Source organism: Rhincodon typus, chromosome 6 (assembly GCF_021869965.1).
Source record: "Rhincodon typus isolate 14 chromosome 6, sRhiTyp1.1, whole genome shotgun sequence".
Taxonomy (NCBI): Eukaryota; Metazoa; Chordata; class Chondrichthyes; order Orectolobiformes; family Rhincodontidae; genus Rhincodon; species Rhincodon typus.
The window spans coordinates 6733428-6758857 of record NC_063337.1 but is presented as its reverse complement, the minus strand read 5'-3'; the positions used below and the strand labels follow the sequence as shown (position 1 = coordinate 6758857).

General features: G+C 44.9%; 1 protein-coding gene across 3 annotated transcripts in view; it reads right to left on the bottom strand.

Annotated features, from left to right (window-relative positions):
* The window catches only part of myo7aa (myosin VIIAa), a 232413-nt gene that overhangs the window by 39577 nt on the left and 167406 nt on the right, over window positions 1–25430 (bottom strand). For all 3 annotated transcript variants that reach the window (XM_048598018.1, XM_048598019.1, XM_048598020.1), the window contains 13 exons: window positions 24514–24631; window positions 20304–20430; window positions 19626–19795; window positions 18601–18791; window positions 17175–17299; window positions 16431–16588; window positions 14898–15051; window positions 10707–10862; window positions 9996–10101; window positions 8399–8512; window positions 7539–7626; window positions 4896–5002; window positions 2776–2961 (listed from right to left, as the gene is read on the bottom strand). In XM_048598018.1, coding sequence (XP_048453975.1) covers window positions 2776–2961; window positions 4896–5002; window positions 7539–7626; window positions 8399–8512; window positions 9996–10101; window positions 10707–10862; window positions 14898–15051; window positions 16431–16588; window positions 17175–17299; window positions 18601–18791; window positions 19626–19795; window positions 20304–20430; window positions 24514–24631 — 1800 coding nt within the window. The remainder of the gene's footprint in view (window positions 1–2775; window positions 2962–4895; window positions 5003–7538; window positions 7627–8398; window positions 8513–9995; window positions 10102–10706; window positions 10863–14897; window positions 15052–16430; window positions 16589–17174; window positions 17300–18600; window positions 18792–19625; window positions 19796–20303; window positions 20431–24513; window positions 24632–25430) is intronic.

Below are 25430 nucleotides of genomic sequence, written 5' to 3'. Positions count from 1 at the left end.
AGCCAACCACGTGACTCTAGACCCACAGCAACATGTAGGGCAGATTGGAAAGAAGGTCCATGAAGGACATTAGTCAACCAGTCAGGTTTTCCTGACAATCACTGATTGTTGTAATAGGTGCAGTTTTGCAAGGCCATCGAGAGCTTCAGCCACTCGGCCCATTGAGTCTGTGCAGATCAAAAAACAACTGCTTAACTATTCTAATCCCATTTTCCACCACTCTGTCCATAGTCTTACATACCTTGGCATCTAAACGCTTGTTCAATGTTCCAAGATTCCCATCACTGGGTGAAAACAAAAATTTTTCACATCCCCTTTTAACCTCCTGCTCTTTACCTTGAACTCCATGTCCCCGATCACCGATCCCTCTAAGGAACATTCCTTCCTGTCTACCCCATGTCCCTCTATTTTATCCATCTCCACCTCCACAACTCTAAAGGAAAAACAACCCCAGTCTCTTCACAACTGAAACTCTCCAGCCCAGGCAACATTCTGGTATATCTCCTGTGCATCTTCCCCAGTGCTGTCACATCCCTGCTATAAAATGTGGATTCCAGAACAGCACACGATACTCTAGTTGTGGCCTAACAAATGTTTTATACATTTCCACCATAACCTTCCTGTGGTTAACTCTATACCTCAGCTAAAGGCAAGAATCCATATGCCTTCTTAACCACTTTATCCCCCTGTCCTGATACCTTAAGGGACCCTTCCCAGGGTCCTACAGTTTATCATGTATTCCCATGCCTTGTCAGTCCTACCAAGTGTGTATTACCTCTTATTTACTCGGATTGAATTTTGTCACTGACCAGGCCATCTATATCCTCCTGTAATCCAAGGCTAGCCTCCTCACTATTTACCAGTCACAAAACAGGAACCTGGAGCAGCTTTGCGATGTAACAGAATTATACAGCACAGAAACAGACCCTTCGGTTCAACCAGTCCATAATCCCAAACTAAACTAGTCCTACCTGCCTGCGCTTGGCACATATCCCTCTAAACATTTCTTATTCAAGAACTTATCCAAATGCCTTTTAAAATGTTGTAACTGTACACGCATCCACCACCACCTCTGGAAGTTCATTCCACTTGAACCACACAAAAAAAAAATTGCCCCTCGTTGCTTTTTAAAATCCTTTTTCCTCTCACCTCAAAAAGATGCTTCCTAGTTTTGAACTTCCCCACCCTTGGGAATAAACAAAACACATACTGTTTGTCTCATCTATAGTCCTCGTGATTTTATGAACCTCAATAAAAGGTCACCCCTCAACCTCTTACACTCCAGTGAAAGTAGTCCCAGCTTATTCAGCACCTCCTTACAACCCTCCAGTTCCAGCAACATCCTGGTAAATCTCTTCAGAGCCCTTTCCTATAATAGGGCAACCAGAACTGGAAACAGTACTCAAAAAAAAAAAGACCTCACTAACACTATACAACCTCAACATGAAATCCCAACTCAAAAAGGAGCGAGTAATGAAGACAAACATGTTAAAACGCCTTTCTCATCACCAAGTCTACATGGACAATTACCACCTATAGCAGTATTTAGTGGTAACATGTGATAAATGATGTTACTCTTTGAAGAGTAAACATGAAGACACACTGCCTGTTTTTTGGCCCATCTGGTCAAAATCCAAATTCAGCACAGCATCAAGCTATATATCAAAAGCAGCCCCTTTAGGAGGCTGGCATTCAGTTTCCAATCTTTATTAACGAAGGGTAAATTCCATCAGCTGCCTGAACCTGGCCCTGTGGATTACTAGTCCAGTGACATGACCACTACCCTGCCTCATCAAAACTGTCAGATTTGATGATGTTTCTAACAAACGTCGCCCATTATCCTCCCCCATTCTAGACAATACAAACACCCTACAATACACCACAACGTGGTTAACTCCTAGCTGCCCTCTGAAGTGGCCTGGCAAGCCACAAGGCAGGTGACGATACCTTCTAGGGGCAACAATTGAATGAGAAATGGGAGGTAATGCATTTGGGTAAGAGGGAGAATACAGGCTCAAAACAGTACAACTTTGAGGAGAGTACAGGAGCAGAGGCTGGCCTCAGGGCTCAAGTGTGTAATTTTCTGAAGGTGACCAGGCTGGTTGAAACAGATTCTATTCCAGCTTATTAGGATCCTTGGGTTTGTAAACAGAGACGTAGAATATAAAAACAAAGTAGTGATACAAGACCTCTACATATCATCAGTCAGACCACATTTGGAGTGTTGTGTTCAGTTCTGGACACCTTATTTAAGGAAGGATGTTACAGGCCTAGAGAAAGTGCAAAGGAGATTTACTACAATGATAGCAGGGGAGGAGGATTGGGGCTTATTCTCCTTGTAGGTGTTCAAAATTATTCAAAATTTTGACAGGGTAAAAAGGAGGATATTCTATTTTGACTAGCTGGAATGTCAGTAACTAGGGGTTGCAATTTCAAGGTAGTCAACAAAAGAGCGAGGAGTGAGACGAGGAGAAATTTCTTTACTTGGAGTTACTAGGATTTGGAAAGCGCTGCCTGCAATAGTGGTGGAGGTGGATTCCATAGGAGGTTTCAGGAGAGAGCAGGATATATATTTGAAAAGGGATGAATATAAAGGGCTATGGAGATAGGGCTGGAGAATGGGACTAGATGGGTAGCTCTTTCAGGAGCCAGTACAGACACAATGGGATGAATGGCCTGCTTCTGTCCTGTGAAATTGTGGAGTTCTGCAAAAGTGACTCTCCCGTTCTCAGTAAAAAAAAAAAAAAAAAAATAAACTCAAGAATAATCTCTTACCCGCTTCCAGTCATCAGGTGAGAAGTGCCGGATCAGATCCTGTGGCACCAGTTCCTTCAGCATCTTGGGAATGTTTGGGAATTGGGACTTGTCATCCTCGAACTTCACCCTGTAAATGAGTGCTGCCAACTGCAGCACATCGTCACGGGAACACTTGTGGTAACCGCGCAGGTACTTAGGCAGCTCCTGAGAGAAGGAAGAGAAAAGCATGTCTGAGGCTCCAGGGGCCTTTGCAGGCAGGTAATGCTGAGAGTCATGCTCTCCCAACTAGGATCCAGTCCAACAGTTAGCTTGCTATGGCACCCGAATGTCTGCAGGCAGGTCAGATTCAAGGCACAAAAACAGAAGTTCTTGCTGGAAAAGCTCAGCAGTGTCTGCAAAGAGAAATCAGAGTTAGCGTTTTGGGTCTGGTCACCCTTCCTCAGGAGGAAAGGTTCTGAGAAAGGGTCACCAGACCCGAAATGCTGATTTTTCTTCACAGATGCTGCCAGACCTGTTCCAGCAACTTCTGTTTTTGTTTGATTTACAGCGTCCGCAGTTCTTTCGGTTTTTATTCAGGTTAAGGAACATTTGCCTGCCTTCTCAGTCCTGCTCTGTCACTCTCTAATCTTAAGTGAGCCTGCCTTTGGTAGCCCTCAAGTCACTGGGTCAGAAGGTTCAGGGTTTGAAACCTATTGTCAATTTCCAGTGTCTGGTGTGGATGTCAAACCAGAGTCAGAGTCAACCTCCAGCACGAGCCACAAGAGCGTAAAATGTGGCAGAGGTCGGTCATTTAGCCCATTGCAAGATTCAAGCCCCATTGGAGGACTTCAGCAGAAAATCAACATCCCAGTACGAAGGGATCACTGAGAGTGCAGGGCTGGATGAACACAGCAGGCCAAGGAGCATCATAGGAGCAGAGAGGCTGACGTTTCGGGCCTAGACCCTTCATCAGAAAAAGGGAGCACTACAAAGGTACTGTCCGAGTTAGGTTTTATTGTCACGTGTACTCAATACAGGGGTACAGAATTACAGCGAAAAGTACATAATATTGCCATTCCCAGTGCTATCTTCAGTAGAAAAATAAGGAAATAACATTAAAAATTCAATACGACAGTCCCTTCTTAGATGTTAACCCAATGTCTCATCTCAGGCAGACATAAAATATCCCACTGTGCTATTTTAAAGAGCAGGGCAGTTATTCCTCACGTTTGTGTTACTGTTTAGCAAAGTCTAGCAAGGGTACTGGAGACCCAATGAAATTAGTGAATAGGGGATAGTCATGTGCTTTTTAAAAAGCGATAATTGAGGGAGCACTTGATTGGATGTGTGGGGTGAATATCAGTGGGTGTGTAGGAGTTTGACTGACTGAGGAGTAGAACTCAGACTGGAAATATCTAAGCCTGGACTCTTTAGCCAGCATTTAACTCTGGCATTTAAACATATTGGCCAGTATTTATTCCTCAAATCAACTTCACAAAAGCAAATCATCACCCTATTACATTGCTGTTTTGGGAATCTCACCATGTGCGACTTGGCTGCATTTCCTAAAACGGCTACACTTCAATGCTTCAACATTGGTGGGTCACAGTCTGAGGATAGAGGGTAGGCCATTTAGGATGGAGAGGAGAAGAAATGTCTTCACCCAGAGAGGAGGGAGCTTGTGGAATTTTCTGCCACAAAGTGGTTGAAGCCAAAGCATTGGAATTTTTCAAGGAGGAGTTAGATATAGCTCTTAGGGCTAAAGGGATGAAAGGGAATGGGGAGAAAGTGGGGACAGGGACCGAGTTCAATGATCAGCTGCGATCATATTGAGTGGCAGAGCAGGCTCAAAAACGGTCTACTCCTGCTCATGTTTTCTATGTTTTTCTATCTTTGAAGATGGCGGTGAAGATGTATAAACAGTAAACTCACTGCAGTAAGTGGTTTCAGGGGTAGAGCAGCAAATGCTCCAGTCCTGTAGTTCACCAAAAACAGGGTTTGGAACATAAGACTGCAACAAACCCTAATCCTCCAAGAATTGGGAATCAGCAACCAGCCAATTTACCGAGTAACCGAGTACATCCCTGAGCTCAAGGACAGTGTGCAAAATGTCTCAGAACTAAAATTTCAGGGCAAGCTGGTCAGTGACACCATGGTACCTGATAATAATGAAAGATGGAATCTGCCATTGGGTCCTTTCCAGGAACTGTATGCGTCCATAGTTTCTTCATGAAGAAGACCTGGTATGTCAGAGAAGGCATTACACCTAGAAAAAAAACAGAGTACAAAAACTGACTTGCCTTTTGCTCTCAAAAAAGGACTGTACTAATAATCCTGAAAGCAGGCTCAGATTATGGAAAAAAAAACAATGCCAATGAACGGCAAAAACCCATGAAGCTAATGTGACCTCCCAGAACATCTCTGCCAGCTCCACTCACTAAATTGGTGGAAATTTGGGCTCCTGTGTGATTTGGTAGTCATCTTCACCTGCTCACTCAACAGCAGACTGCAATTCAACTGCGCCCACTGTGGGTAGCACATGTCTCTTAATCTAGGAGATAGCAAGTTCAAAATCACACTCCGAAGACAGGAACAAATCACACACTAGTCCAGTCCTGAGGTGATGCAGCAAGCATTCAGGGTGCTGCTTGAGGACATGCCTACTTAAATCAACATCCCCTCTTCACCTCCTTAGGTAGGGCATGAAAATACTTTTCCTTGGTGCACAGGAGGCTGAGGGGTGACCTTACAAGAGATTTATAAGATCATGATGGGCATGGTTAGGGTGAATTGCAAAAGTCTTTTCCTTGGGGTAGGGAGTCTAAAACTAGACAGCATAGGTTTAAGGAGAGAGGAGAAAGGTTTAAAAAAGGAACTCTAGGAGAACCTTTTTCACACAAAGAACGGTCCATATGTGGAATGAACTTCCAGAGGAAGAAGTGGTCAATGTGGGTACAGTGGCAACATTTAAAATACATTTGGATAAGTACATGAATAGGAAAAAAGGTTTAGAGGGATATGGGTCAAACACAGGCAAGTGGGACTAGTTTAGTTTAAGAAACTTGTTTGTCATGGATGTGTTGGACCAAAAGGGTCTGCTTCCATGCTGTATGACTCTAAATATACCTTAATTAATTAACAGAAGACCATCACTGTTCTTTGTTCCACAGTGCTATTTTGAAGAGGTGCAGCAGAGGTCACTTGTTATTCCTCAACTGAAGGAAATAAGACAGATCTGGTCCTAATCATCACATTGCAGTTTTGGGAAGAGGGGTGGCTCTTGCTACACACAGTTTGCCTACATTACAACACTAATAGCACTTTGAAAATAAACTACTGCAGGATGTTTGACAGGGTGGGGAAAACACTCCGTATCAAGCCAACCAACTTGTTCAAAATAAAAATCAAAACGTGATGGATATCGGAAATCCCAAATAAAATCTGTGGACGGAGCAACAGAGTTAACATTTCAAAATGCTGGTTTGGAAATGCCAAAAGAAGATTAATAACCTTAACTGTTTCTGCTTCAGCTAACTTGCTTGCCTTCTTTTGCAGTATAATTTGGACAAATGTGAGGTTATTCACTTTGGAAGCAAGAACAAGGCGGCAGATTACTACCTGAAAGGCTGTAAATTGGGAGAGGGGGAGTGTGCAGCGGGACCTGGGTGTCTTTGCACACCAGTCACAGAAGGTAAGCATACAGGTGCAGCAGGCAGTAAAGAAGGTAAATGCTATGTTGGCCTTCAATGTGAGAGGTTGAGTACAGGAGCAGAAATGTGTTGTTACAGTTATACAGGGTCTTGCTGAGACCACACCTGGAATATTGTGCGCCGTTTTGGTTTAATTTTCCGAGGAAGGATGCTCTTGTTCTTGAGGGAGTGCAGCGAAGATTTATCAGACTGATTCTGGGGATGGCGCGTCTGACCTGAGGAGAGATTGACTATGCTGGGACTGTTTTCGCTGGAGTTCAAACGAATGGCGGGGGGCAGGGGGGTTGGAATCTCGGAAACTTAAATTCTAACAGGACTGGGCAGGGTAAATGCAGGACATTCCCAATGGTGAACGTGTCCAGAACCAGGGGTCACAGTATGAGGATTCGAGGTAGACGATTTTGGACAGAGAGGAGACGACATTTCTTCACCCAAAGAGCGGTGAGCCTGTGGAATTCATTACCACAGGAAGCAGTTGATGCCAAAACAGTGAGTGTATTCAAGAGGCAACTAGATATAGCATTTGGGGTGAATGGGATCAAAAGGTTATTGGGAGAAAGCAGGATTAGGCTATTGAGTTAGACAATCAGCCATGACTGTGACGAATGGTAGAGCAGGCTCGAAGAGCTGAATGGCCTCCTCCTGCTCCTATCTTCTATATTTCTACGTAACGTGGTGCTGCTATCAACAGCTGAACGTGACCGTGTCCATTCTGCCAACGTGAAACATCATTTGTACATCAGGAAATCATAACCATTGCTTTCAATGACAAATCATGAATATTCTAAAGAGTAGTGGACAACTGCCGGTCCCTACCTCCTAACCCCCTTCAGATGACCAACCACCCAGAACAACACGCATTCTCCAAAACACCACAGTATAGAACTGGAAAACAATCCCAGGAGGGTGCTTGCTGTAAGAAATCAGCCTGTACATTGATGTTATTACTCTGGAGCAGGTAGGACTTGAACTTGAACTTGAACCTCCTGGTCTAAAGGTAGGGACACTATTACTGCACCACAAGAACCTAGAGTGTTTTGCTTATTAAAAAAAAAGCCAGCTTTGACAGACAGACTTTGTTCCGTTCTTTACCGTCCTTAGTCGGCCGAGCTTTCTTGATCCAGTCGGTGAGATGTCGCACAAAGTCAAAGAAGAAGTCTCCTTCAGGAACACTGATCACCTGGCAATAATCAACAAGATCACCATCAGCAGCAGCCAGATCCCCCCTCTCTCTCTCTCTCTCTCTCTCTCTCTCTCACACACACAGTCCCAACACTTTGATCCAAACTCCAACTTTCCAGATTTTATGGCAAGGCCAAGATCATGGTAACAGGATACAGGATGAGAGGCAGAGGGAGGGTGTATGTGACAGATGGAGCGGGGGTGGAGACGGTGCGACAGGGACATGGGATGAGTGATACGGGAGAGTGTTGGCTCGATTGGTCTACACTGACAACCCCCAGGTTGTTGATCAGTCCACATGGGTCAGAATGCCATTTGGTTATGCTTTACTAGTCCTTTCGACCAGGGCTGGGTGTACCTATAGCACTCAGACTGCCCTTCTCAAACCAGAGGGTTGGGGTTAGAGATGGGCTACAAATATTGGCCCAGTCTATGACACCCAGGCCCAAGTGCAAATATAACAAAAAAGAAACACTCACAGGTAGGGATAGCAGGAACTGCCGACACTGGGAGTTAGAGAGAACACAACGTGGAGCTGGATGAACACAGGCCAAGCAGCATCAGAGGAGCAGGAAAGTTGATGTTTTGGGTCAGGACCCATTTCTGAAGAAGGATCTTGATCCGAAACATCAGCTTTCCTGCTCCTCCGATGCTGCCTGGCCTGCTGTGTTCATCCAGCTCCGTACCAAGTTGTCAAAAAACAACCAGTTCTGCTTCCAACTTCTTTGATTCCTTTAATATTTCACACCATTGCCGTAGAAGCTGGTTACCTTGTCAGAGATCTTGACGAACAAGCTGAAGCCATCGGGAAATCTCAACAACAGTCTGGCTGAGATATTCTGGCAGAAGTCTTTAGCTTTCGTACTAGATTCTACTTCAAATGCCTGTGGAATTTACCAAACATGGTTAGGGCCTCCAAAATCAGGGAATTCTTACATTGCTCACCGCAATGAGATATTCACACTCATCTCACATTTACCAACTTATGTTGCAAAGCTGTCAATGAGTTTGGAACTCACATTATGACGAAAAAAAGAAGACACACAGACTTGGAAGACAAGAACAAAAAGTTGTATGGACAGTTGTACAGTGGCTCAGTGGTTAGCCTGCCTCCCAACGCCAGGGACCCAGGTTCAATTTCACCCTCGGGCGACTGCGTGTGGAGTTTGCACATTCTCCCAGTGTCTGCGTGGGTTTCCTCCCACAGTCCAAAGATGTGCACATTATGTGGATTGGCCATGGCCATGGCCATGGCAAATGCAGGGTTCAGGGATAGGCTTGGGGTGGTGGATCTGGGTGGAGTTTGTGTAGACTCAAAAACGGGCTGAATGGCCTGCTACCACACTGTAGGGATTCTGTGTCAGTTGATTTGAGATAGGAATGAGGGGATCAGTGAAGAAGTCAGGAAAATCCCATCACTCAGCATTCTGGGTTTTGGTTTAAAGCATCACATCGATATTTTGGGGAAGGTCAGAGAGTTGCAAAAGGTTAATCATCACCCCAAAACGAACAGAGCAGCAACCTTTCCAAGCTAACAGGGTAACAGGGGAAATGGGTAATAAATTCTGGCCTGGCCAGTGACACCCACATCCCATGAAAGAATAAATGCCTGGTTAATATTCCCAAGGAATACTGGCAGAAAGAAATAAATCAACCACGAGGAATTAATGCAATAGACCTGAGTGACAGGTGTCAGACCCAAGCAGGAGAGTCAATTAATTGTGGAAGGAGCAGCAATTATGTAAACAAACAGTCAATAGAACATGGAGATCCTGCTGGATGGATCTTTAAAAAGGAAAATGGAGACAGTTGATCAGCTGGTAAATTGTGCAGAGCAATTTAATAAGTGCAGGTTGATGCATTTTGGGAGATCTGTTAAAAAAAAGGACATACACAATGAATGGTAGGTCCCAAGGGAGTACTGAGGAACAAAGGGACCTTTGTGCCCAAGTCCACAGATCCCTGAAGGTATCAGCACAGGTAGACAGGGTAGTGAAGGCAGTATATGAAGTGCTCACCTTCATTAGCCAGGACGTAGAATATAACAGCAGGGAAGTCTTGTTACAACTTTTATAAAAACATTGGTTAGGCCACAAACGGAATAATGTGTGCAGTTCTGGTTGCCATATTAATCGGGTGTGATTGTACTGGAGGAGGGTGCAGAGGAGATTCACCTGGATGTTGCCTGGGATGAGAAGTCTCAGTTATGAGGAGACACTGGATAAGCTGGGTGTTTTCTTTGGAGTTGCGGTGGCACAGTCGGGATCTGATTAAGGTATACAAAACTACGAGAGGCACAGAGAGTCTACGCCAATACTGAAGTCTGCAATTGAATACATTTTGGTTGTTAAGCAGGGTGTCACTTACCTCATCTGTGTCATCAGGAAAGTAAACTTTGTGGAAGATCTGAGTGGTTTTGTGCTGGATAGCTTCCACTTCCACCAGGTGAGGCGGATACTTCCTGGATCCATTCCTGTAAGTGGCCAAGAGGAGAGATGGAGCAACTTGATAAACCGCATTTTATAGAGAAGGTTCTAGCATTTCCACTGTGTCTCTAATGACCCGGAACCATCAAGATGGCTTTACAACCAACAGTTCTTGGGGAGTGTAGTCACTGTCGTAACGAGCCGAAACCCTCCCAACAAAATGGAAAACAAGATAGTTCAGATATTATTGACTTGTTGCAATGTTGATTGAGGGATAATGTCACTGTCCACCTTTGGAATGGCTCCTTGCATCTCAGAGGGCTGGAGAAAGTCGCAGCCACTGTTACTCCAGCAATTGGAGATTAACCTTCTGTCCGAGTTCTGGGCTACACACAGCTGCGAGAGAGCAGAGGTGGTGGGTATTTGGGAGGTCATCCACTGACTATCCACATTTCAGCAGAGGACACAGTTTCCCTTTGGGGCATTTACAGCTTTTTGGACGCATGCACCCCACTCCAACAGAGCATTAGTGGCCTGTGCACATCGGAATACAGGTGCTCACAAAACTGGGTGCACGGAGACCAAGCGACTGAGAACGGAGAGGGGCAGAGACCAAGAGAGCCCAACAACAATGAGAAAAGGACACTCTTACCGGAGCGCTTTCTGGAGTCGATGCATGCAGTCTGCAGCGAGCAAGTGGCTTTTCCTTGACTGTAGAAATCTCTGGACGTGAGGCAGGAGGATGTTGCTAGGGGGAAAGAGTCCTGTACAGAGCCAGAGTAACTCCCAGCCCCTCTCTTCGCTGTACCTGACCAAAAAAAGACACACTGTGAACACTAAGCCGCAGGCAAAACTGAGACAACCAGCTTCAACATCGGGGAGGGAACAACAGGAAGTGGTCAGTGAGGGTCAAGACAGCTGCCTAGCACTGCTGACATTGGACCAGTAATGCAGAGTGTCCAGGCTAAAGCTCTGGGGACATGGGTTCAAATCCTCGCAGGGCAGCTGGTGGAATTTAATATCAAAGTATCAATCTGGAATTGAAAGCTAGTCTCCATTATGGAGACCGTGACAATGCCGATTGTTATAAAAACTCATCTGGTTCACTGTTGTCCTTTCAGGCAGGAAATCTGTTGTCCTTACCAACTCTGGCCTACATGTGACTCCCACCCACAGCAATGTGATCAGCTCTGAAACTGCCCTCTGGAAATGGCCCTAGGCAACAAATACTGGCCTTGCCAACAACACCCATACCTCACTAAAACGACAACAAGCAAAGTACAATTTGCCAAGACAACAATCTGAGAATCTTCTAATATAGGATATTGAAATTAATGTAATCAACAGCGTGAGATAAACATATTATTGTGTATTTTGGATGTGGATTTTGAAATAGAGGTAGGTGGATGTGCGTCAGTTCTCTAAAGGCTTTTTCTTAAAAAAAGTGCAGATCAAAAAGTCAATTTGGAACAGTGACCTTAATACATCAGTTCCAAGAAAACCTGTGACTGCAGTAGGAATAACCGCTGTGATGTTAATAGATAAAACGTTTATGCTGTTAGGCTTACGGAAGCCTTAACACACATCATGATCATTTTTTTAAAAAATGAATTAAGGAACAGTGGATGCTGGTGATCAGAAGCAAAACAAATTGCTGGAAAATCTCCGCAGGTTTGGCAGCATCTGTTGAAGGAAAGAGTTAACATTGCAGGTCCAGTGATCCTTTTACAGAACTGACGGTAGCTAGGAGAATGATAGGGTTGGGACGAGGGGGTAAGGTCTAAAATGATAGGTGGAGATAGAGCGCAAACACAGAGAGAAGAACAGTTGGACAGACAAAGGAGTAGATAGCAATTAGCCTGGGAGAATGAATGGCCACTAACGGGGACTATTAGTGTCCAACAATAGCTTGTGTATAATAGTAGATCATATGATACCGAAGCCTGGTGTGCAGGGCTGCACAAGTGCTGCCAGACCTGCTGAGATTTTCCATCAATTTTTGTTTCTCTATCACGATAATCACTGTACTTTCCAGAAGGTTCAAAGTTTCACTTCAGAAGACAGAATAGTTTCTCCAACGAAAGAACAAAGTCAGTTCAGGAAAACCAAGTCACTTTAGCAGAATTGTTTTATAGACTGAAGATTCCAAGCCAGGAGGGATTTTAACATTCAACACGTCAGAACTGAGAGTTTCAGCCATCACACTTTGTGAGATGTGCCAAAAGACTTGGAAATCAAAGTTGATTGCACCAAAGAAAAAAGAAACGCAGGAAAATCAAATCAGTTAAAAATTTAAGAAGTTCAGACGAGAGTTACACTGAATCTCCATAATGGACGTTGCTGAGAATTAGGTTGAAACTTTGTTTTCAAGTTTGCGTCAAGGTCTTTCTGACTGTGATACATATTTTTGCAAGAAAAAAAAAGCCATGCTAATATCCTATTGCTAAGGGACATTCTGCATCCTTGTATGAATACATTTCAGTGACTAAACACCATGCGAATGAACTGCTAAAATTAAAGTGTACGATCAGTCAAACCAGGTTTCATTCTGGGGTTTGACTTTTCCAGCGTTACCTTCAGCTGGGGGGCATAACATTTGGTGGAGCTCCAAGACAAAAAGAGGATCGTTTTAACAAAAATTAAAACTCAAATCACCCACAGAAGACAGTAGGACTAGTTTAAGTTTGGGATTATGGTCAGCTTGGACTGGTTGGACCAAAGGGTTGGTTTCTGTCCTGTATGACTCCATGACCCTAAGATTAGCCCTGAACCAATTAAAGTGTTCTACCAAGTGTACCATGGTCTCCCAATTGGCACCCTGGCTACAAACTTGGCACCCTATAAAAATCCATTCGTGTCTCTCTTAAGGGCCAGTTCAAAGATGATCAAAAACACCTGCAGCTTGCTCTCTACACTTGGCTTAAACAGGGCCAGTGCTCAAGAAGATCAAAGGAGGATGAACCAAATACTCCTACACTAACAGTACATACAGCAATGTGGCTTCAAACAGGTGGCCTTCAAGTTGATTAATTTAGTTCAGTACAATATTACACACAAGTCTGACATTTGAAAAATATCAGAACATTGGGAAGTTGGAGAGGCCTACTCAAACCCTTAAACCTGCTGCCACTAATAAGTAGCTCCTGTATCAGAAGTGCACTGAAAAAAGGTTTCACTCATTTTTACAACTTCTCACTTATTCCTTTTATGACCCTGTGGAGGAAACCATCAGGTTTTGAAATTTATCGACATTAAGTCCTGTTCTTTTCTCCATTCCATTTTGTTACTTATTAAATAAGGGCCTCGCCTTCATTTATTTTCCATTTACTTAGGAACAATGGATAACATTTAGAATCATAGAATCCCTACAGTGTGGAAACAGGCTATTTGGCCCATTGAGTCCACATTGACCGTCCAAACAGCATCTCACCCAGACCAACCCCCCACCCTGCATTTCCCATGGCTAATCCACCTAGCCTGCACATGCTTGAATACTATGGGCAATTTAGCATGGCTGTGGGAGGAAACCAGGGCACCCAGAGGAAACCTACACAGACACGGAGAACATGCAAACTCCACACAGACAGTTGCCCAAGGCTGGAATCAAACCTAGGTCCCCTGGTGCTCTGAGTTAATGCTAACTGCTGAGTTACTACTGCCTTTAATTTCTATTTGGTGTTTGCAGTGTCAAGAAATGGGAGACATCGTTTCAGTTTCATTTTTAACAGTAATTTTGCAGGCTTGATGCAGACATGTCTGGGGACCTGTTTGTACACGTAGGTTTTGGGGAGTTTTCATAACCTTGAAACAAAGGGATGGGCTTGGTGGTTCGGTGCATTAAAAAAGTTGAAACAAAAATAAAATCACTGCCATGTTGGCTAGAAACAGAGGTACGGGGTTACACAGACAGCCAGAAAAAAATCCAGAGGTCAGATAGTATGCAGCTGTGCCGAGAGTAGACACAGAAGGCAAAATGTTTCATCAAGAAATGCTACAAAACTGACGCAAACTGAGTTTAGGAAATTCATATGTTTCCTCTGAAATAAAAAGGTAACATTAAATTCAGTTTGTTTTAGGTATCGAAGGAGAGTAATTAACTGAAGAAGAAAAGCATCTAGTGAATGCACAGAAATATACTGAAGGAAACCAGCTACAGCTGAGAGAGCCTGAATAATAAGCTTTAGTGTGGGGACAGCACAGTGGCTAGCAATGCTGTCTCACAGCATCAGGGACATTGGTTCAATTCCACTCTTCGGTGACTGTGTGTGGAGTTTGCACATTCTCCCCGTGTCTGTGTGGGTTTCTTCCAGGGGCTCTGGTTTCTGTGGAAGGGTCACCGGACCCGAAATGTTAATTCTGATTTCTCTTCGCAGATGCTGCCAAACCTGCTGAGCTTTTCCAGCAATTTGGCACGCATGTGTCCCTGTTAACGTATATCAAGTTGTGTCTCACTCTGGTCTGACTCTTTAATATTAATGTCAATCAGGATTGTAACATTTTGAATAAACCCAAGTCAGCTCCTGCCTTCTCGCACTATCCAGATACCAACTACTCATTTAATTATCCAGCTTAAAATTGGAAATTGCCTTGTCTATTGCAGGTTTAATCTTGAGAAGGCTCACATTCCCTAACACTTAGTATATATGATGTGGAGTTGTCAGGGGTCAGGAGGTCCCTGACAAAGGAGCAGCGCTTCAAAAGCTTGTGATTTCAAACAGAAGTCGTGTGACTTCTCACTTCATAGATATCTAACATTTTAAGAGTCTGAGCTGGTGTCTTATTTAGCTCTCCAGTCTGTTATTATTTCAGCCCAAAAAGCAGCCAGTTTGGTGACTGGACTCACTTCACATGGTTATCAGTGAGCTGTTTGAGGACCTGGCAGTAAATCTCGTCTTTCATCAGCTCCCCTTTCAAAGCAGCTTCGAATATTTGGTCAGTCAGTTCATTCACGGACCGCATTCTCTTGGAGGGATAGTCACCCATGTACTTCATGATAGGTGCTGGCTAGAAGTCAAGGCAAATGACAGAAAGCACATTCATTTACCTAGTACAAGATAACAAGGTGTAGAGCTGGATGAACATAGCAGGCTAGGCAGCAGAGGAGCAGGAAAGCTGACATTTCTTTTCTGAAGGGTCCAGACCCAAAACGTCAGCTTTCCTGTTCCTCTGATGCTGCTTGGCCTGCTGTGTTCATCCAGCTCTACACCTTGTTATCTCAGCATCGGCAGTTCCTACTATCTCTTCATTCACCTCGTGCCTTGACACAAAACGGTGGCACTGTGGTATTACTCACCAGACTTCTAACCCAGAGACCCACATTACAGCTCTGGGGAACTGGGCTCCAATCACACCAGGGCATCATGGAATTTAAATTCCCAGGATAAAACCGGAAGCCATTTTCCATGATGGGAGCCATCATGGGTTGTCATAGAAACCCATCCTCCTCATCAACAGCCTTCAGGGAAGGAAGTCTACCATCCTTACCCCTGTGTGGCTGACATACGAGACTCTAGATCCACAGCAATGTGGTTGGCTCTTAACAGTCCTCTGAAATGGAAAATTATGTACCATTCATGACTCAGGATATCGAAACAGCCCATGTCCAAATGTAGCAAGTGCTAGATAATATCCAGGATTGGACAGGCTACTGGTAATTGACAGATGCCAGACAATGATCATCACCGATAGGACACACACACACACACACACACACACACACACACACAAATCACTCCCTGATATTCAATGGCATTACCGTCACTGAAACCCCAACAATATCCTGGGGGTTGCTATTGGCCAGAAACTGAACTGGGCTTGCCATGTAGATACAGTGGCTACAGGTGCAGGTCAGAGACCAAAAATTCTGTGGCAAGTAACTCGCCTCCTGACTCCCCCAAAGCCTGTCCACCACCTACAAGGCACAAGTCAGGAGTGTGATGGAATACTCCCCACTTGCCTGGATGGGTGCAGCCCCAACAACACTCAAGAAGCTTGACACCATCCAGGGCAAAGCAGCCTGCTTGATTGGCACCATCAGCAAACATCCATCCCTCTACCACCGACACTCGGTACCTACTACTACCACCACCACGAGGCACAGCAGAAATTCACCTAAAGCCCCTACAACAGCACCTTCCAAACCCATGACTCGGTCATTTTGGTGTGGATGTAAAAATTACTGCAATGTTCTCCAAGATCTTCGTGTCCTTCCTGAAGCATGATGCCCAGAAATTGACACCATAGGAATGAGCTCAATGGACCACTGGAGGTCCCGAGACAAGAGGAGGTCACTAGATTTTGCACTTAGTCAAGTATTTCTCACGTAGGTCGGTTTCCACAGTTGGAACCCAGATCTTTGGGAAACGGAAAAGGATATCAGTGAACGCAAGGCAAGATTCTTGTGACAGCTCCTCGTTGTTCAGCAGCTTCTTCAGTAGAGGCTGTTTCATGGGCTCCCGGGTACAGGACCACATCTTGTCTTTCCCACGATTCTTTGTGATCATCACTCGGCTTAACGTGTGCTTTGGAGGTGGCCTAGGAATTTGGAAACAACACAAGGATAAACAGTTACAAAAGCATCTACTTGGAAGTGATACTAAAACAGCATTGTGGAACCATAGCAATTCCTTTCTCCCTCCTCTTGATGGAATGCTCCAGAATGATTCCTGCCTTGGAAGGATTGTCCCATGGGGAACAGATTAAGGAAATTGGGTCTGTATCCAACAGAATTGAGAAGAATGAGATACCGTCTCCTGGAAACTCGCAGAACTCCTTAAGGGAGACAAAAGGTCAGGAAGGCTATTACCTCTGGCTGTAGGGTCTGAGAACTAGGGGGATATAGTCTAGGAATAAAAGGCAATCCCTTAAAAAGGACAGAGATGAAGAGGAATTTCTTCACTCAGAGGGTAATGAATCCTCAGAATTCACTGCCCCAGAGGATTGCGGAAGCTCAGTCATTGATCATGCTCAGAGATTGATAGATTTCTAAGCAATAATGCCATCAAGGGACATGGAGATAATGCCATTTTCTTGCATTGAGTTAGATGTTTTAGCCATCATTGAGATGAGTGGAGCAGGCTTGAAGGATTGAAGTGGCCTACTCCTGCTCCTGTGTTCCTACCTGAAGTAGTCATATGAGAACTCTTCCAGGGTGTAAGGCTTAACCTTCTCCTCCAGCTCTGTTATGGGCAATTGGGAGGTCTTGATGACTTCCTGTCGCTGGCCTGGCGTCATGGTAACCAAGCACTGGAACGAGAGAGAGAGAGAACGGGAGATGTAAAGGGTGGTTCTGTACACACCCACATGCTTTAGCACAACCATTGCCCAAGTACAGAAGGATTGGACAACCATACCCTCCCACACCGAAATCGGTGAACTCTTCCTAGTTTACATACCACACCATGCACCATATTCACCTATTAAACCAATCCCAGGTCGTGTGTTATGGATATGAAAATGACCTGCAAGAGCCCAAGTGTTAGCTGATCTTGTGAGTAAGAGGTCATGTATTCAAACCTCACGTGAGAACTGAGCGCCACTGCAAGGCTGAGACACACTGCTGTGCTGCCTCGTTTAGCAAATACTTTTTTTTCCCCCCCAGATATTGCCCCAAGTTTAGCTGTTGCTGTGGACAGGGCAGATATTCTGCAACCTTCAAAAAGGTTTCCCCGGTACATTGCTACCTCAAGCAGCAAAAGCAGATCAATGATTATTCAGTATCACTAAAACAAAGAGACACGAGTACAAAACCGTGTTTTGTACTCATCAGGATACATGCAAGAATACCAAATTTCAAAGGGATCAATGATTTATACTCCACGAGAAAAAGGGTATTGATTGGCTGGTAAATCAGTTCTGACCAGTTGAGGTAGAGGCACAGAGAATGCATCAAGGAATTATCGTTGCTAGACAACAGAGCAGCCAACCAATCCATGCCCTATTAACATGAAGTATAGATTGATCATCCCTTTAAATGTTTGGCATTCTATCAGGTGTCCTGAGCACAAGACAAAATGGCAATCTCTCCCTTTCTTAGTCATACTTGAGAATCATTCAATTCATAGAATCCCTACAGTTTGGAAGCAGGCCTTTTGGCCCATTGAGCCCACACCAACCCTCCAAAGAGCATCCCACCCACCCTATCCCTGTAACCCTGCATTTCCCATGGCTAATCCATCTAACCAGCACATCTTTGGACTATGGGAGGAAACTGGGGCACCCGGAGGAAACCCACGGAGGCACAGGGAGAATGTACAAACTCCACAAAGGCCCGAGGGTAGAATCGAACCTGGGTCCCTGGCACTGCGAGGCAGCAGTGCTAACCCACTGAGCCACTGTGCCACCCAATTCAATTGCTGCTTGCAGGAGCTTTGTGCACAAATTGGTTGCCACCTTGGTCTACCCAGCAGTGAAAGCGCTTGAAAATATATTCATTTGAGGCAAAGTACTTTGGAATATTCAGTAGGTGCTGTCATTAAACGCAATCCCATCCTTTCCTCCAGTGCCAGAAGTCAGCACATTACAACAACAACCGTAAAGCCATTTACCACAATCTCAGCTGGTGGCTTGGTGACAGTAGGTAACACGTAGACGCAGTCGGTGGGGAAGTCACCCTTTTGCTTAGTCCTTTCATTCATTCCATGACCCCAGCCACTGGTCATCACTTGCTCCCCGCTGTCATGATCCAGAAGGATCAGGTCTCCCTTTTGGAAGGTGAGGAATGTCAAATCATCGCCAACTGCACGAGAGAACAGAACCATTAACACGGCCATCAGCCAGAACTGCTGCGGTGGTGGTGGGGCATGCTCTGGATTGACTGATATTGCCGATCTCACCACTGGGAAAGGTCCGTTTCAGGGCCATTTTAAAAGTGGTCAGTTTGGTGTCAAAGTGTCTACACAGAGTGGTAGGATGGGGTGGGGTAGTGGTTCACTTGGGAAAGAGGGGGTGGTGAGGTCATGGAATCCTATAGTGCTGACAAGAGGCTATTCAGCCCATGAAGCCTGCACTGACCCTCTGAACAGCATTCCACCCATACCCCTATCCTAACCCTACATTTCCACGGCCAATCCACCTAACTTGTACATCCCAGGACTGAGGGAGGACACACACGCAGACACAGGGAGAATGTGCAAACCACACACACACACGGCTGGGATCCCCTGGTGCTGTGAGGCAGCAGTGCTAACCACTAAGCCACCGCATTACCCTGATAATAATTAAAATAGTTACCAAATTTTCCTCACTTTGTTTTACGCTCATCTTGTACAATTCAGACTTTAATACAGCACTAGGTTTCTAAAAGAGAAGAATACTTTCCATTCTGGACAAGTATCGCCCTCAGAAACCGGTGCTCCATTAACAAAAGAATTTTCATGAGAGAGTTAGGGATGGAGGGCAGGAGACAGAATGGACCCGAGGGCGAAATGACAAAAGAAAACAAGGAACCTATAGGTTTCTAAATAACCTTGTGCTTCAGGAAAGTACGAAAGGCCATTTAAGCAGCGTATGACATCATGTCAACCCCCTGAATATAGGAGCAGAGTCGAGGGTTATCCTGCTGTTCACTCACCAGGGCTCGGGTTATCTTGCAGAGCGACCACGAACTTTGACCTCTTCCTCAGCCCCTCCAGGAAGGTCACCACAAGGTCCCGGATATCCTCTGCATTGTTGGAGGTGAAGGTATATTCGTCGCCTTTAATGGTGGCCAGTGTGAAACTCTGCCCCTGCATTTTGCTTCCCCTACAAGTCAGGCATGAAGCCTTGTCAGTGGGCGCTTCAAATCGTACATTCACCATATCCATTCCCCTCCTGATTTTATACACCTCTGAGAAAGGTCACCCCTCAACCTCCAGTGATAAAAGTCCCAGCCGGTCTTTATACTGCAAACCCTCCACTCCCAGCACTAATCTGATCGGAGCAAGATCAAGGGCAATTAGGGACTTGCAACAAAGTGCTGGGCTTTCCAGCAGTGTCCACATCCCATTAAAAGAAAAATAAAAGAGACAACAAGGTGTAGAGCTGGACGAACACAGCAGGCCAAGCAGCATCATAGGAGCAGAAAGGCTGACGTTTCGGGCCTAGACCCTTCATCAGAAAAATAAACTTTGCTTTTAGTTTATTTGAATCAGGGAGTGAAAAAAGTCATTTAACCTATTGTGGTGTCCCCCAAAAACACGCAGTATCTAATCTCTAGCTTTCAATTCAAATTTCCCAACTGCTTCCTTTTAAGTTCCAGCCCATTACTTACTTACTGCTGGTGACTGCAGTGATTTCGGGGAAAGAAAGTTCTAGAAGGACTTGCTCCTGTTCATCGACAAAGTACACGCCAGTCCAGTTGACAGCTACAATCACGTCATTCTTTGGCAGGCTCGGGCCTGAAGTGAGGTAGGGGGCAGGGGAAGAATTAATGAAGAAGAAGAAAACAAACAAACAAACAAACAAACGAACAAACAAGCATCAGTAAACTCAACAGCAATGTCACCAGCTCAGTTAGTGGGTCTCGGTAGATCAAGTTCCATCTCTCAGACAACCTGGAGAGGATTGGGACCTGTCTTTGGCCCAGCATCTGTATTTCAGAGTACGTTTCAAAAAGATAATGCAGCCTTCAACCACCAGATGTTTCAAAGCACTTTACACTTAACGAAGTGCGGTCAGTCAATGCAGAGTAGTCACTGTTGCAATGCAGGAAGTGGGGAAGCCAATTTGCACACAGCAAGCTCCCACAAACAGAAATGGGATAATTTTTTCTTCATGAGGGATAGCAAGAACAGCAGATGCTGGAGTCAGAGAAAACACTGTGGAGCTGGATGAACATAGCAGGCCAGGCAGCAGAAGAACAGGAAAGCTGACATTTTGGGTCAGGACCCTTCTTCAGAAATGGGAGGGGGAAGGGAGCTCAGAAATAAATAGAGGAGGGGTGGGGCTGGGGAAAGTAGATGGGATGTTGATAGATGAGTGCAGGTAGGGAGTGGAGGGGATTGGTCAGTGAGGCGAGAAGGGTAGATAGGTGGGAGAGATCCACTGAGGTCTTTCCAGAGGGAGGACGATAACTTCAAGGTAGGCATTGTTTCTTCATGTTGCTCAAGGGATCAATATTGGCCAGAACAACAGGGAGAACACTGCAGATTAGTAGGATACCTAATCCCCAACACGTACTGTAACATCTGTTGGATCATCCATCCTGGTCCTGACCCAGGAAATGGCAACTGTACAGGTAGTTGCGATAATGCTCATCTCCGAACCATCCTGCTGGCTCATGTAGACAGGGCCAGAAAACATGTGGCAGCAGCAGAAGGCCAATCAACCATCGCCTCTCCTCCGCCACTCAATGAGATCATGGCTGATCTGATAATCCTCAACTCCACTTTCCTGCCTTTCCCCACCTTTGACTCTTCTACTGATTAAAAATCCCACTCAGCCTTGAATATACTTAACAACCTAGCCTCGACAAGCTTCTGTAGTAAAGAATTCCACAGATTCATTGTACTCAGAAGAAATCCCTCCTCATCTGTGTTTCAAACGGGTGACTCCCTATTTGATATTGTCTCAGACCAGAGCGCGCACACTCGAGGGGAAAATGTGGAATTCTTAAATCTCAAAGATTTTTGTATGTTTCAATAAAGTTGCTTCTGATTCTTCTCAACTCTTCCTCGTATGGCACTCACGCCATACCTGGGATCAACCTGGTGAACCTTCTCTGGACTGCCTCCAATACCAGTATATCATTCCTTACATAAAAAGGGGAACAAAAGTTTCTAAGAGTGATGATCACCAACAATCTGTCCTTGTCCTCCCATGTCAAGGTGATGGTCAAGAAAGCAGAACAAGGTCTCTACTTTCTCAGGCCAAGGAAATTCAGCATTGTCCACAAGGAATCTAACCAATTTTTTTTTTTTTTTTATAGAGAACCGTAGAAAGGATCCTATCTGGATGCATCACAGTAGGATTTGGCAACTGCTCTTCCCAGGCTACGACACAGCCCAGTCCATCTCACAATCCAACCTTCCATCTATACTCAGGAGAGCAGCTAACTTAATTAAAGACCCCTCCCACCCTGGTTATACTCTCTTCCATTGGGCAGAAGATACAAAAGTTTGAGTATATGTACAAATAGATTCAGGAACAGCTTTTTCCCCCGCTGTTATCTGGCTTTTGAATGGACCTCAAATGTTCATTCTGGTCCCTCTCTCTGCACCTTCTTTGTGGCTGTAACACTGTATTCTGCACTCTGTCTTGCTATCCTGATGCTCTTTGTATGGTACGATCTGCCTGTAGAGCACACAAAACACCCCTTTTCACTGTATCTCGGTGCATGTGACAACAATAAAAACAAAACTGATCACAGAATTTGAATGGTAGGTTGTTTAGTGTCTTACACAATTATACCAAAGTTTCCTCTTTGCACTCCATTCCATTCCACTCGGCTTTTCCATGATCTGCCGGTTAACTAGCCATGAATCTAGCACTCCTGAAGCGTGTACGTTTGCCCCGAGTGTGGGGCTCCACTGAGACATGGACACATCACTCAAGATTGGTAGACACTAGGTGGTCAGAAGAGGGCACATCATATTTCGCTTTGAAGTTTGTCGTTTGTTCATGCTCCTGGGAAGCACTTCAAAATGCTTCACACCATTAAAAAGATACTAGACACCCTGAACCAAAATGTTAATCAAATTTGACATGAAATATTATGCACAAAATGCAAAAGATATGTCAATGCTGGAAATCTGAAACATGAAAACAGAATATCCTGGGGGAAGTAACTGATGTCAAATCAGCAACATTGTGGGGATCCACAGAACTGAAAATGCACTTCAAAAGAAAAAAGGACACACACAGACCGACCTTTCTGGTTAGCAAGACAGGCTTGAAATGCAGGGGGTGGTGTTCCCATGTAAGTTCCCCTCCGGGCCACTCACTATCCTGACGATATATTTGAAAATATATCACTGTTCCATCACTGTCGTTGGCTCAAAATCCCACATTCCCTCTGTAGGGGCATTGTGGGTCAACCTACAGCACATGGACTGCAACGGTTCAAGGCGGCTCTCACCACCACCTTGAGGGGGCAACTAGGGATGGGCAATAACTGCTGGTTCAGCCAGCAACAATGTTCCACAAGTGAATAAAACAACTTTTTGGAATAGTCAGTTTGTGCGCTATGCTTTAAATTTCTGTGATCCATGGAGGAGCGACAGTTCTCAGCTGGAGCGGAGACTGCATCTTATAAAAAAACCTCATGCTGTTTAGCAGTTCACTTTAGCCATCTCCAAAACTTGTTTTGATCCTTTGAGGGAATGGGAGGGAAAAATCTTTCAGATATCTCATCTAATTTACCCTACTCTTTTTGGGGTTTCTCTTCTCTTCCCAGTTGCTGGAGGGGATTAGGAATGCTTCATCTTGACATTCCAGGTGTAATGAGTGTGGGACACTGATCAGCAGAGGCAGAGGGCTGACCTTATAGAGGTTTATAAAATCATGAGGGGCAAGGATAGGGTGAATGGCCAAGGTCTTTGGCTCCCTACTCTGGGGATAAAGATAAAAGACATAGGTTTGAGACAAGAGAGCGGGAGATGACGGCCTAGTGGTGTTAAAATTGCTGGACTGTTAATCCGGAGACCCAGGTAATGTCCTAGGCACCTGGGTTCAAATCCCGTCACAGCAGATGGTGGAATTTGAATCAAGAATCTAACCCATTGCAGATTGTCAGAAATTTAAAAAACCCATTGGTTCACTAATGTCCTTTAATGTCATCCTTACCTGGTCTGGCCTAAATGTGACTCCAGACCCACATAGTTGACTCTTAACTGCCCTCAGGGCAGTTAGGGATGGGCAATAAATGCTGCCTAGCCATGGATGCCCTCATCCCATGAAGGAGTAAAAGGAAATAAAAAAAAATTAAACAAAAGGGACCTGAGGGGCGACTTTTTCACGCAGAGGGTGGTGCGTGTATGGAACGAGTTGCCAGAGGAAGTGGTGGAGGCTGGTACAGTTACAATGTTTTAAAGGCATCTGGATGGGTACATGAATAGGAAGGGTTTAGAGGGGTATGGGCCATTTGCTGGCAAATGGGACTAGATTTATTTAGGATATCTGGTCAGCATGGACAAGTTGAACCGAAGGGTCTGCTTCTGTGCTGTACAACTCTAGGACTCTGCTGCTCTGTCCCTGCCTGTGTGTTCATAATGTACACTCACATAGGGGTCGGCTAGCTCAACTGGACGGATTCAACATGGGTTCAATTCCTGCACCTGCTGGGGTTACCATGAAGGGCCCACCTTCTCAACCTCTGCCCTCACCCAAGGCCTGGTGACCCTCAGGTTCAATCACCAACAGTTGTTTTTCCCTAAAGAGAGGGCCACCCTATGGTTCAGTGAGACAATGGTGATTTTGACCTTTACAGTCACTCGGGGCTAAATCACAGTTGTAGAAATAAGGCAAGTCATACTTCAACCAACCTGAAAATTTGAAGGCCTCGTAAAATCGCGAGAAAAGTAGAGGCCACTTGAAGCGGGCAAAGTCCACAACCTCCTCCTTCACAGTCCGAGGGTCAATCCTCTTCTGGGTGTACACTCCCTAAAAAAGGGGGCAATTTTAACAAGCGACATTTAATGTATCACACACAAGATTAACAAAACATGGACGTGCTCTAATATCAGTGCCCAACAGCTTGGAAATAATTACAGAACCAGATAAATACAGACATTAACACTGATGAGATAACAAGGTGTAGAGCTGGATGAACACAGCAGACCAGGCAGCAGAGGAGCAGGAAAGCTGACGTTTCAGGTCAGGAGCCTTTTTCATTTCTGACCCAAAATGTCAGCTTTCCTGCTCCTCTGATGCTGCCTGGCCTGCTGCGTTCCTCCAGCTCCATGCTGTGTTATCTCTGGCTCCAGCATCAGCAATTCTTACTATATCAAAACTGAAGCGTTCTCTGGATTCTCTACGTCTGTGTCCAGGACTGATAGTCACTCAGACACAAAGGAAAGATTCAAGCCCGACATTTCATGGGACGTGGGTGTCATAGCAATGCTCTTGAGCAGAATGGTTCGGAGGGTAATTAAAAGTCAATTATAATGGTCAAGGAAGTGACAAGTTCAACAAGTGTCTTCAGGTTTGGGCACGTATTAATTACATACTAAACACTAAAAAGACTACAATCCTCAGCTATTCCTGGCTCTAATCTCACTTAGTTTATGGAATAGTCTTAATAATAGATCACCTAATACTTATCACAACATGCATTTCTGAATGTTTCTCCTTATTAACACATTTTACACTGTCAACTATATCCAGTGAGAAGCAGAGATAGTAGGAACTGCAGATGCTGGAGAATCCGAGACAACAAGGTGCAGGTCTGGATGAACACAGC